This window comes from Manacus candei, unplaced genomic scaffold (assembly GCF_025592945.1).
Source record: "Manacus candei isolate 608988 ecotype Guabito, Panama unplaced genomic scaffold, ASM2559294v1 h1tg000020l, whole genome shotgun sequence".
Lineage (NCBI taxonomy): Eukaryota > Metazoa > Chordata > Aves > Passeriformes > Pipridae > Manacus > Manacus candei.
In genome coordinates this window covers 2,943,970-2,957,201 of record NW_026138068.1, presented here as the reverse complement: position 1 = coordinate 2,957,201, position 13,232 = coordinate 2,943,970, and the positions used below count along the sequence as shown (strand labels likewise).

The 13,232-nt window shown below is 41.6% G+C and overlaps 1 protein-coding gene across 14 annotated transcripts in view; it reads right to left on the bottom strand.

The window, feature by feature from the left end:
• The window catches only part of CLIP1 (CAP-Gly domain containing linker protein 1), a 61,439-nt gene that overhangs the window by 40,103 nt on the left and 8,104 nt on the right, over positions 1-13,232 (bottom strand). For all 14 annotated transcript variants that reach the window (XM_051785751.1, XM_051785748.1, XM_051785741.1 and 11 more), the window contains exons 2-3: positions 9,245-9,441; positions 8,225-8,799 (exon numbers count right to left, since the gene is read on the bottom strand). In XM_051785751.1, coding sequence (XP_051641711.1) covers positions 8,225-8,799; positions 9,245-9,338 — 669 coding nt within the window. In that variant the 5' untranslated portion in view covers positions 9,339-9,441. The remainder of the gene's footprint in view (positions 1-8,224; positions 8,800-9,244; positions 9,442-13,232) is intronic.

Here is a 13,232-nt window from a genome sequence, read left to right as displayed (position 1 = left end):
TGAGAGGGGTCATGGAAAAGAGGATTCACTGTCTGAACACTGGATGTGTAACAATATCACTTACACCCTGAGAGAGGGAAAAGGTGAATAACAATTGTTCTGTCTCCCCTTCTGCCTGAGCAAGTGCTTGAGGTGACTCTTGGATATTTTCTGCATTTCCAGGACCATTCAGCACCCACAACATGCTTGGAAAAGCAAAACCCATCCAGACCCACCACATGCTGCCTGGATCCACTAACCAGGTTCTCATCAGAATCCTCTCTCTCTTGTTTCTCATAATTAAGCAGAACCTTTTCCAGTTGGCAAAAGAAATTGCATTTAATTGATTTGTTCACCCATTCAAGGTCAGAGGGAAGCACGGGATCATCTCCTGGGCTCTGCTGGAACAGGTCCTTCCATTCCACCTGTAATTAACCCTGTAACTGTGCTGAGCTCTGTGTGGGACTGTTTCCAGAGCTGATATCCATCAGGAAACACTTCCACTGACAGGATATTTTCATAGTTAATCTCTCCATTGTTGCAAACACATTTAAATTTTAAATAAAACAAATGTGACTGTGGCCTTCAGCCCCTGGCTCTCATTGTGCTTTGAGCTGGGAGATGACAGAGCTCCTCAGCAGGTACTCCCATGTTCTAAGCAGGGCACCTCAATTTTTCCCTTTGTAAATTAACAGCTTAAATTCTTCAAATCTTTTATTGCAAGATACTTTCTCTTGCCTGAGTCATTTTACAGCTCTGTTCTGAATTCTGGCCAATGTTTCCAAGGGGTTTTTTAAATAACTAAGGATGTAACTACACAGAGTTTTAAATATATCACTAAAGGCCAAATTAATTTTGAAGTTACTGTTAGGTAGTGTTCAAAATATAATAATAATAATAATAATAATAATAATAATAATAATAATAATAATAATAATCCCAGCATGGAGTGGCGTTTTCTCCATTAAATCTATAGTGCCAAAGAAAAAAGCAAATTGTGTTTGAGAAACCTGCCATGTTTTAGTTTGTCAACATCTGGTTGCTCTTTTAGTTTTTACCTGTTTTTTCTCTTTGAGATTAGACAGATACCAGACAGACATTTGCTTAAGATTATCCTATTTCCTTAAAAAATATCTCCATAACATCTGACTCTGGATCAAGGCACGACTGAGCAGTGCCAGAGCATCTCCTAAACTTCAAACTGGGCTCTGTAATTCAGGTTTTTCAGCCCAGCAATTCTGTGAACAGCAGGATTAATGGTGTCAGTTCTCCTGTGGCATCAGAGATTATGGCTGAGTGACTTCACTCCCTAAAAATGCTGCTTCTATTGATGGGAACAGTGTTCAGAGGAGCCTCGATCATGTGGATTCTCTGACGTGCAAAATTCTGTGAAGGCAAATTGCAGCTTTTCCAGAATTGGTGGTTTTGAGTCTCCTCCTTTTCTTGGACTGTTTCCATGGAACTTGGAAGAACTTTTTAAAACCTCTCTCTTTCTACCCAATTTGGTTGCAGTCAACTAAAAAGTTCCAAAGTGAGGCCAAAGTGGGCAAAAATAAGACACTCCCACAGACCTTGTGCTACCACACAACCCTTCACTTCCCCAAGAAAACAGGGTAGTAACTACAACTGATGTGCAACTGAGATTCAATTCACTCAATCAACTCAAAGAAAGTAAAAAAAAAAAACTTCACAGGAATTCCATCCTACAAAAGCCACAAGTGAATTCAGCACCACAAAAAAAAAAAAAAAAAGGCAAAGACTAAAATTAAGTAAATAAAGTGTTCCTTTGCCCATCCTGTGCTGAAGTGACCAAGGACAACATGTTCCTGGATCTCATTCCCCTTGGGAAGGCAGGGAAAAGGGAAGCCAAGGAGTCCACACACAAAAAATGAATTAACTATTACCAAAGCACGTGGAAACATCATGGATTGTTGCCATTACATCCCAGGAACTCACGTGTAATTGGAAGTTAAATAAGGAGTGGCCACAACAGAATGACTCAGTTAAACACAGCTCACACTTTGCTGTAAGATAAATTTAACATCTTATTTGTCTGTGAGCAGAGAGGTAACAATATCTCCTGAAAAACGCTTACAAGTAACATTTAAAGAAAGCTGAGGTTTGCACAGAGAAAAATCACCCAATGAATTGCAGACAAAGCCTTTGGATACCCTTCATCCCTCAGATATATTCTCATATTTCATGCTCTGGCAGCCACTCAGCAAACTAATCTACATTGTACTTCACAGCACCCAAATGCTGTGCCTAAGTAGACATACATAAATATAAGAATTACTTTCATCTTGACTTAACATGACAAAGCCATCAAAGCACCTCATACAGCCACCTCAGCTCCAGGATAAAGCACAAGTGTGACTGAGCAGTCAAATACTGGCACAAAACAACCACACGTTGCCAACTTCCAAATTTTTCTTCCTTTTTCATCCTCATCTGCTTTGTGCAGGGTATTTTTGCACTGCTTTAACTGCAACACCATCGCTGAATATTTGGGTTTTTAACAGTGATAAGATTTTTAAACAGGCTAAACTCAGAAGTGCATTTTCTATTCAGGATGTTACAAAAGAATAACAGAAAAAGGAGATTTTAAAAGCTCCACGTGGACAATACAGAATTATTGCTACAGGGAGAAACTCCTCTCTCCATGTGAAGTTTGTTTTTCCCTTCCCTGCCTTTAAGAGCCCTGGAATGTAATCAGTTGGCAGCCTTACGTCATGTTTACTCCCAGATAGGTTACATGGGTGGAAACAAATCTGCCAATAATCTGCTGTCAACCCCTGCCTGTGCCATCACCACAGAGCTCAGGAAGGAAGAACAGAGCAAGGAGGAAGGCAGGGAAGAAGGAGAAATTCCATGTCACTCGTGCACAGAGAAGAACTTTGCAGAAAGGCCACACCAGCAATGCCTGTAAAGGGAGTCTGCAGTGGTGGGTGACCATATGGAGGGGGCTGAGGCTCAGCTTTACAGCTCAGCTCCAGGAGCAGCAGATTTGGCAGCCTGGGATGAAGCTGTAACTGGTTAAATGAATGAAAGCACTTTAATCCCTTGAGACGGCTCAGGCCCCTTAGGTTGATAAGATTTTTATTTATTTATTTAAAATGCAGCATCTGGTCCCTTCAGGAAAAAGCTCTCAAAGCTGCTTCAACTTTTGGTACAGGCAGCAGTCCCCATACAAAGCAGCTTCTCCCCTTTTATTAACAAGTTTCGTTCGGGAGTTCTGAGGGGTTTGTTTGTTTGTTTTTAAAATCAACTTTGCATTGGGCTCTTAAGACATCCCAAGTGTTCCCAACACCAGGGCAAACAGGTTCTCTGGCTGCAGCTCAACCAGGAAACCCAAACTGGCTGAGCCTGAAAGTCATTTGTTTTCTGAATTGCTTTTCTGTTGTTCTTTCCCCAGCTGGTTTAGCACCAGCACGGCACTGCCACCGGCACTTCTTGCCCGGGAATTCTTATGCATACAAGTTCAAATGCTGAAAGTGGAGCCTGATTTTCAGCAGGAAAATCAACCTGGCACTGTGTCATTGACCCAGGAAAGGCTGGGTGAGGGCAAGGAGGGAAGTGCAGATTTCCACATCAATATTTCCTATGTTACAGAATCCCCAAATACGAGCTCAGGCTGCCCAGAGTTAATGTTCTAACAGCTCAATCACATCCAGATTCCAGAACATACATCATATGTTAGGAATGGAAATTATGCCTAATACAGAGCTGTTGGAATGACTCTTTGCATTAATAACTTTTCCCTGGTTTCACCATATTTTTATCCAGTAAAAGTTATACATCATTGCACCAATTGAAAAGCTGAATAATGAGTTACACATCACAGAACACAGTTCTTTTAAATGTCCACTTCATCTACCAACATTTCCACACATTAACATGAAGCATTATTAGTTTCTTGTTGGTGAAAGGGAAATTAGGCACATGTTGCTGAATATGGCTCAGATAAACGGGGATTTGAGGGAGACAGATTTATCCTCAGAGACTCTCAAGACAGCAGAGGACAATGTGCAGCTTCAGCTTAATCATCTTTGAGCAGTAAACTACAGAAATCAAAGGATCTCTCCCACTAGAACACCCACTTGGGGCTATAATACTTCAGCTTGTGTATTCCTTTAGTTTGATTTGGTTTTGATTGGCTTTGACTCCTCTGGAATCTCAGGAAAGAGAAATCCTAAGACAATAGGACAAGGTGAATTTCTCCATGATTGTTATATTTCCCTCAGGGGCATTGATGTCTCCCGGGAGTTATTTTTCTGATGTTTACAACTCAATTTAACAGCCAATTTACTGAACATGTCATCTTCAAATTGAGGGGAAAACACAAGGAAAGCTGCAGCTGATCGTTGCAGCAAATCTACAAGTATTTTTCCACAGGCATCCACAGAACACAGCTCAGCTGACACATCCCATACCTTGGAGCACCGGCTGTTTTGATGGCAACGAAATTTTTCTGTTCTAATATACAAGGTCTTTTGGGAAAAGAGGTTTTCTGCTCCCTGAAAAAGCAAGGCTGCTTGTTTTCCATCTTTTTATCTCCACATCTATCACACTGTTCAGCACAGCCTCACATGAGACCCTCTAAGCCTGGTTTGGGGAATATCCAGGTGATCACCTCCAAGCTCTATTTGTTTTTTTGCAGTGGAATTTCCTTTCTCTGATATTTCTTCCTTCCCCCCCCTCCCTCAGTCTGGAAATTTTATTTCCTTTCTTCTCTGGAATTTCTTTCCCTCTGAATGAGTGTCCCAAACAATCTGTATGTAACCACTATTCTTCCTAAGTTGTCTGAATTAAGGTAAGATTGTGTAGGGCACCTGTCTTCATATTCAAATAAATCAGGGATATGTGCATGGGAAGCTTCCTTTATTTAAAGGATGTTATTATTTAAATCTTTGTATTTTTTAAAGATATCAGTTCTAAAGAAATTTGAGGGGACTCTAAGATGGGATGACGTAGCATCAGGTAATTCTAAGTGCACAAACAGTGGTGAAACAACTAGAGATCAAAGAAATAAGAAAATAAGCCCAAGACATCTTTTCTACCCACATAAAACAATAGAGAACATGCACCAGAGCTTTAACTCTCAAGATTTAATCAAAATGCCTCACCCCAACATCACTGAGGCAGCATTTGCTGTGACAACACACAAGTAAATGTGAGGAGCTGACAGATGCTTTTCATGGGGAGGAACAGCACAAACGTCTCAGGAGGAAAAGGAAAATGTTCCAACAAAGCTCAGCTGTTGGGAAACATCAGTTGGCCAAGCCTGAAATGCTTTGAACCCAACATTTCAGGTTCAAACTTGTGCCAGGTTTACATCTGTGGAAAGCAAAAAGGAGGCCAAGTTGAGATGTGAATTAGTAAATGTTGTCAGAATGGCCCCTCGATAACCCAGACTGGGCACAGAAACCAGCTGTGTGGTTTGACCTTTCTCACTGAATGATCACCCCAAACCAGCCAGTTACTGACAACTAAAAGAAACTTAAAATCATTGAACTGATCCCTTCAAGGTGACTCCTACTAAGTATATTTTAGAATCCAAGTTAGAGGAAAAAAAATAACAGACTGAAATACTTTGGTGTAACAGTCACCACTCCCCACCCTGAGATCACACACTGAGATCAATAAACCTGAGCCACATCTGAAGTGCATTCTGGAATGTAATCCTGGCTTATGAGCTACATCTCCCCATCTACAAATCCGCCCTGAAGGACATAATTTTCCATTTAGCTATTTTAATAAGACTCCCAAGTGAGCTTTTGTCTATCCTGAATCCACTGCTGTGCTGAACTGCAGTGCTGCACAGCTGGAGGTTCACCATTTTCAAGGTGTAATTCCCAGCACTTGTTTCCCCCCCGTGCCCACAATCATCATTACTAAGAACCTTCACGAAATATCCACCAGCAGCTGCTCCAAGCTGCAAGAACTGAGGAATTTTGCAGCATTTACTCACTGCAGCCCTGCAATGGTACAGTCAGACTGGAACATGTCTTGTGGCTGTGGCACCACATTGTCACTTGGAGGGGAGGACACAACCTCCATCCAGCCTCTCATCCTCCTGGGGAACATATTGCTGCAGAGTGACTGCTGTCAGCATAAATAAACCCAAATTACACAGAGCATTCCAGTTGGATTTATACCTCTGCTGGAGCAGGAATGGCCAAGCAAGTTACAGCAAGTGACAAGCAGGGCTTTCCCAACAATCAGTGCTTGAGGAGAGTTTCCAGAATTACTCAGTGACACCTCAACTCTCCAGTCCACAGTGCTGGACAGGAGTGCAGTGGCAGGGAATAAAATTATTAACAGATGAATTCAGTCAAGTTGAGCATTATTTGCACTAACCTGGTGATTTAATATATTTACATCTGAATTATTGTTAGATGATGAGAGCAGAGTCTGGGATCTACAACAAATAATTAGCACAAGACCCAAAAGTGTTAAAAACCAGCAGACAAGGATCCTGCCCCTTTAACATTCCTATTCCAGAGTGTTTTATACTGGTACAGAAATTACAGATGTGCATCACCAACATGCTGCTGCCTCAAAACCTCAAACTACCATTTGATGACTCAAGAGGAATACTTAAGGCAAAGAGAGGTAGCAGAGAGGATGAAATACTAAGTTTAACCTGTCCTACTTAACAAACAGAATTTGGGACCTTATTATTATCAAACTGTGGCACTTAGGATGTGCTTTTTCTGTAATTTGCACTAATTAGATACAGGAAAGTTGGAGCGATGCCTTCACGGGCACCAGAGAACTGTCCCACCCAAGGAGGACACCCCAGAGGAGTTGAGGAACAAAGAAACTTGAGAAAGTTTCACAAAGGTCCTTGAGGAAAAGGCCAACAAGTGGTTAAACCCTGATTCTGTCTGGAGGACACCAGGGCTGGAGTCTCTGCCAGAAATAGCCAGGGATAAAGGGTAAATCTTTGTTTCCATTGGCACTCCAAGAAAACACATCTCAGCCCAAATCCAGCTGTCAGCCAACCCCTGCCCTCACTTCACCTTTGTCTCCTTCTTCAACTTGGCCCTGTGTTTTAAGCTCTCTTTAAACAGAAAGAGGAGTCAAATTCTTCCTTTAAAAATACAGTAAAATTTAAATATCAATCCACCTTTACTGCTGAGTCATTGTCTGATGGGGCAATGCAGGACAAACAATAAAATCCACGAGAGATTTTTCTACACAATGTCCTTACAATAACCCCAAAATGTCTTCTATGCCAGGACACCTGTACCTGCCCTTGCTTTAACCTAATGGAGATTTTAAAATTATATTGTAAATAACGAGAGATTGTATCAAAATAACAGTGAGACAATTCTTCAGCTTAATACACGTGGCAGGAAATCAAACCTCAACTCAGATGTTACAGTGATCAGAGATCTGCTGAGCACACAAGGACCATTCCAGTTACATTTGCAGCTACATACATAGTCTTTAAATTAAGAATACAACACAAAACAACACACCACCAGCTTTCCACTGCCTTTTCAAGCAAAGGCTACTGTTCCAAGGCAGGGTTTCCCACTTTTCTTGGTGTCTATCAAATCAATCATCACAAATGCTCCATGCTCTATTGCATTGATCCAAATTACAGGCTTACACCATCATTCTAGGCTAATTATTTAAATAAAAATGTTTAACAAAGCTTAGCTCCCTTTTAAAAAGGTGAAATGATACATCAGCAGAAGCATTCAGGGTTCTGAATTTGGGAAGGGCAGCCAAGTAACGTGGCACATCACCAGGAGACACGGAATTCCTGGGTGAGCAGTGGCATTATGTGACTGATCAGTGGCATTATGTGACTGCTCCTGTTGCTGCCCATCACCACTGAGGAACAATCAATTATTGACCTCTTTGCTTTCTAAAGACATGACCCTGGACAGGGCAAAAGAGCTGCATGGAAGCCTCACATGCTTGGTTTATTATTTAGCATGTTGTTCTTGAAGATATGGAGAGATAAGCTACAAATATGTTGTTAAATACTCAAAACCACAACAGATTAAAAACTGCCAAATTAATCATTTTCTCTTGGTATTGCAAAGACCTTCCTCCAGCGGGCAAAGAGCTTGTTCACAGCAGACACTACAGAAAAAAAAACCAGAGCATAAATTTCCACCACCCTGACCAGGAACCAGCAGGAAAGTTTTGACTATCAGCCGAAATGACAACGAACCAAAGCAAAGCAGAGCCAGAGGCTGCAGGGGAATCTGCAGGGGAATCTTACCAGAACTCGATCTCCAATTTTGAGCTCCCTTTCTCCTTTCTTGAGCGACCCGGCCTCGGAGAGGTTTGATATGGATTCACTGGCAGTCTTGGAAAGATTGCTCATCTGAGCAGGAGTTGCATGTTCCTTAGTAGCAAGCGGGGAGGTTTTCTGGGGAATTCCTGACGGGGGAAGCGCAGCAGCAGCAGCCGAAGACACGGCGCTGGCAGCTGATGTGGACGTGGGGGAGGTGGCTCTGGAAGGGTGGGAGGTCTGGGTACCGTTGGCTTCATCTTCTGCCAAAACCTTCCTTGTCAGCTTGGATGGTCTGGTAAATATTCCCCTCAAGGGCTCACACTGGAAATAGCGAACCCCGGCCACGGAGCCGTCGTTCTTCCCGATGGGCTCGTCCAGGACAATCCCTGCCCACTGCCCTGGAGCGAACTGGGTTTCTCCAAGGAACTGGATGAAGCCGGGTTTGTTCCCGTTGACCCAAACGCGCTCCCCGACCCTGAAATCGTCCACAAACTCCTCGTGGGCATCTGCAGGGGCTGGGCCTGGGGGCTTCTCACTGGGAACTGCCTTTTCTGCTGCAGCTGGAACCAGGAGAAACAACAGGAATCAAACACACTGAGATTCCAAAGAGCATCGTTACTCAGTGTCAACGCATTTGGAAAAGCAGGGAGAGCACAAATCCAAATTTTCTTATGAAAACTCTGGAATGCAGTAATTCAAAATCTAAGGACAGAGACACTGCATGCATTTAATGAAGGTTTTGGTAAAAATCTTGTGGAAATCACAAGTCTTACCTCAAAAACTACCCAAGTATTTTTACCATGACAAGGTTTCCTCAGGGACAGCTTGATCACAGTCAATTAGTAAATTCAGAGTTTTTTGCAAATCGTACATTTAATTTTTCAGACCATAAATACAAGCAAAAACCCCTTGGTGTAATGAGTAAAAACAGAGTATTCTCACAGCATTCAAGCTACTTTTTTTTAGAAGATAAGGGGAAAATTCAGATAGTTGACTATTCCTTACCAGCTGCAACAGGTGTAGGTGTTTTCAGCAATGTACCCCCGTGCTTGATGGTCTTTGAAGGAGCCTTAAGTCCACTTGGTTTTAACATACTCATCTTTTTATCAATCCCAGTGTTTCTCCCCCTTGTCTGTAGCAACTATCTTTTCCCAAACATGGATAAAATATATTCTTCAAGCTTTTTCAACTCTGGAATAAACCTGTATATAAAAAATAGACATGACATAAAAATCAGTATTTGAACTCCTGCAGAAGGAATTTCCACATACACAAAGTCTGTGTATGAAATGCATTATAAAGCTGCTTTACAGTAACAACCAAAGCATTTTAAATGTATCTTTTGAAGGCCATTTCCTATTAAAACACGCCAAGTCTGAACTGAAAGCATCAAAATAACTCACTTCTCTGAGTGGTGCTGTTTCCATCGTGAGATTCAAACTAAAAGTAGTTTATATCTCATCTTGAGATTTAAACTAAAACTGCTTTTCCTTTTTAAGAAGGAAAAACAGAGCCCTTAACAGCATAACTAACATTACACATAGATTTAATCACTCCACACACTGACTTTAAAGTCCTCTCTTTTTCAAGTGTTGCAATATCCCAGCAAAACCAACTGGAGAGTGGAGAACTGCAAGGGAAATCAAGGGAATCAAGAACTGCAGGATAAAAAGAGTAAGGTTTTTATGTGAGATTGGAACTGAAAAGCTAAAATTGATCAAGAGCTGGATGATGACAAGTGGAAAGCAAACACCAGCTCAGCTGTGTGAGCTCAGATCACAAGATCCTCTGGCTCCCAGTCCCCAGCTCTGAGGAGGAGGGACTCTTCCCAACATTGCTGGGACAGAGCCCTGCTCCAACTTGGAAGCCAGCTAAAAGCTTTTCAGGGAACTATGTGCTGCCACAGAAGCATCTTCCCTCTGATCACAGAGGCTTCAGAAAGCCTTTTTCACCTAAAGCGAAAAATCTGTATTTTTTTTCCTCGCTGTGAATTCAAAGCTGAACTTCAAGGCAACAGTTCTGCCCCATCTTCAAAAGAATAAATGTTCTGCATGAGCAGCTTGGCTGTTTGCTGAGTTTTCTCTAAGACACTGCCAGAACAGCAGTGCCACTGAAACAGCACCTCCACAAAGACCTGCAGGGGAAAAAAGGAACACAGTTTGCTCGACTGTTTGTTCAGAACACGACAAACAAGAACTACAAAGCAGGGCTCGGTCCTGCCCTTTACTCAGCGTTTTGGCACCTGTCAGAGCACAAAGCTGGGCAGCTGCACAATTCCCAAACCATCATTCCCAGTGCCCAGAGGTGCAGGCTGGGAGCACAGAGTGGTTAAAGGGAAAACGAACCTGACTGAAGGAGCAGCAGGAAGACTCAGGGGATAAACCAAGCCTGTCTTTACTGCCAGTCTGAGCTGTCCCCTCGTGTATTATTAACAGGGTTTGTAAAAATCAATTCACTGTGGAAAGGAAGTGTCAGGCACACTCTGCTTTGGGAACCTCAGCACCAAAGAGGAACATTCCTTATGCTGTTTCAACACCTGACATGCCAAATTCAAGGCATTTTCTAAGGCTCCAGTAATGTTTGTTATATTTTAACCTTGTGTTTGTCTACAATTCCAGTTCTGCTCCATGAAAATGATAGTCTGAAAGCATCATATTTCCTTACGTTTTGTTTTAGAAATCTTCTAAAATTGTACTCTGCTCTTACATGCCAAGGACTTCTTTCATCTCATACATGTGCTCTCTACCTGTCCTTCCTCAGGCTGCAGCCCCTGTTCCTTCCAAAGCCAGGCTTTCCATGCCTCCCTTACATTCCTCAACCCATCCAAATCCATGGAGCGGAAAAACTGTACACGATAAAGAAGGATTTGGCACAAACACAGACAAACAAGAAGCATCAAGGTCAGGTCTTTTTAGTTCATGATCTTTTCTGACAGTGCCAAACACTAAATTGATGGAAATTTGGGCTCCCTTAAGGAAGACTTCTCCTAAAGCCAGGAAGCTGGAACTGTCCTAGAGCATTCTGACATTCTTTTCCATACTCTAACTCTTTTTTTGCCCAGAAAGAGCATTCCAGGACCACACAGGTAATAACCATCTACACTGAGCAAGGACAGGTATATCACAAGAAAACACACACTAAATTACCACCCAAAATTACATTTTTCCAGTTTCAGGCAATTATTTATTAATATTTATTAACAAGCCTCTGCTCAACAAAAAGTTAGAAGGTTCTAACACTGCGTTTCTTGGCTCAGGGAACTCATTCATGTTTTAATCTTGCCCTCCCCAGTCATGGGTTATATATTTGCTGTGTCATTTGCTCTTCTCAACACCAGGCCTTCAACTAGGCCAGAAGTAACACAATCCCTGTGCCCTGGTTTCAGAGTTGCTGAAATTGTAGCTTAATTCCAACAAAATAAAAGCTAAAATTATAGGCAACACATTTTGGTAAATGACTCCCTTATTTCCATAGTTCAAAAGCAACTTTGGGTCTCAGGGAAGGACCTTCACAGCAGCATTGCCTCATGGAGCTTATCAAACACTGAAAGCACAGAAATTTGCATCAAGTGGTTCTAAGAATTACACACTCCAGCATTTCCTAACAGGCCCCAGATGTCAATGATCTCATTTTAGTTCAAACAGAGCAGCTCCCTACTTGTCCCCATTCCTTCCCTTTCCCTCCTTCAGCTCTCCTGAAAAAGGATCTTTATAACCAACAGGCAAAGTATGAACTGTAAATGGTTCAAAATATCATCTCAGGAACCCAAGGAAAGGTCCAGAAAGACTCTGATAAAATATTCCACTACAGCTCTACCAATTAGTAACTGAGCATACAAAGACTTTAAACACAGGCTTTACAGTTGTGCCATTATTGGAAATACAGGATTTCACACAACATGAAAATGCTAAAGTCTCAAATTAATTGCTATTTTTTTTGTGTGTGTTAACTATCAAAAATTACCCAATGCAGACAAGAATCCTTGTACTGGCCCCTTAGCTCATTAATAATATTCTTTTCTACCTTTTACAGACCTCTAAGTGCACAGATCAAAGCAATCCATAAGCAACAGGCTGAGAACCATTGGTGTAAGTAAATAAATCCTACTAATGTGATAACAGATATGAATTCTGTTGGCAAGTTGATATTAAAAATAAATAAACAAAATGTAACCACACAAGCTTGGGTTATAAAAGCAGAGTATTTCCCAACTGCCACAAAAGGAATTCCTATAATAAAAAGAAAGCAGATGTCCAACCTTTCTTTCAAGACTATTTTCAACAACTAGCATTCCAAAACCAACTAAAATATAATTAAATAAGAAAATAGGGAGAAAAGTTAAAGTCTAATCTACTTAGCACTAAAGTCATGACAAGAAAATAAGAGTAGCAATAGAATCACAACAGTTCAGACTGGAAAAGATTTCTAAAATCATTAAGTCCAGCTGTTCTTTGAGCTTAGTTAAACCTGATGAGCTCGTGGCCACAACTCTCTCCCTCCTCAGCACAGGTAGTGCCAGAATTAAAAGTAAAATATTTGAAACAGTGATGACAATTTAAGGAAGGAACATTTGCCAACATCCCTGCTTACAACTCCCAGGGAACAGATGCAGTGTTTCCATGGAGAGAAGCAAGTTGTCCATCCCTTTGGTGCAGAAACAAAGAGGATATTCCAGAAGAGAGCAGCACAATGTCTGAATGGAGTCAGGACAGTGTTTAATCCCTGCTTGCTGTGGGTAGACACACCAGCCTGACTCTGGGCAGGGTTCTCTGGGGCTGGAACACCACCCATGGTTTGTTTGGATAATAAACTAAGCCAATTATTTTAACCCATCATCACCCACTACGGGTCATGCACAATTTCTTCAAAACATTTCACATGAAAAGATTAATATTTAACTTTGTTAACACCATTAACAGGCTAAATACTGTTGGAAAATGCCTGGCAATGCCAATGCATTTCTAAGCATCATTTGTTAGTTGTGCTGAGATGA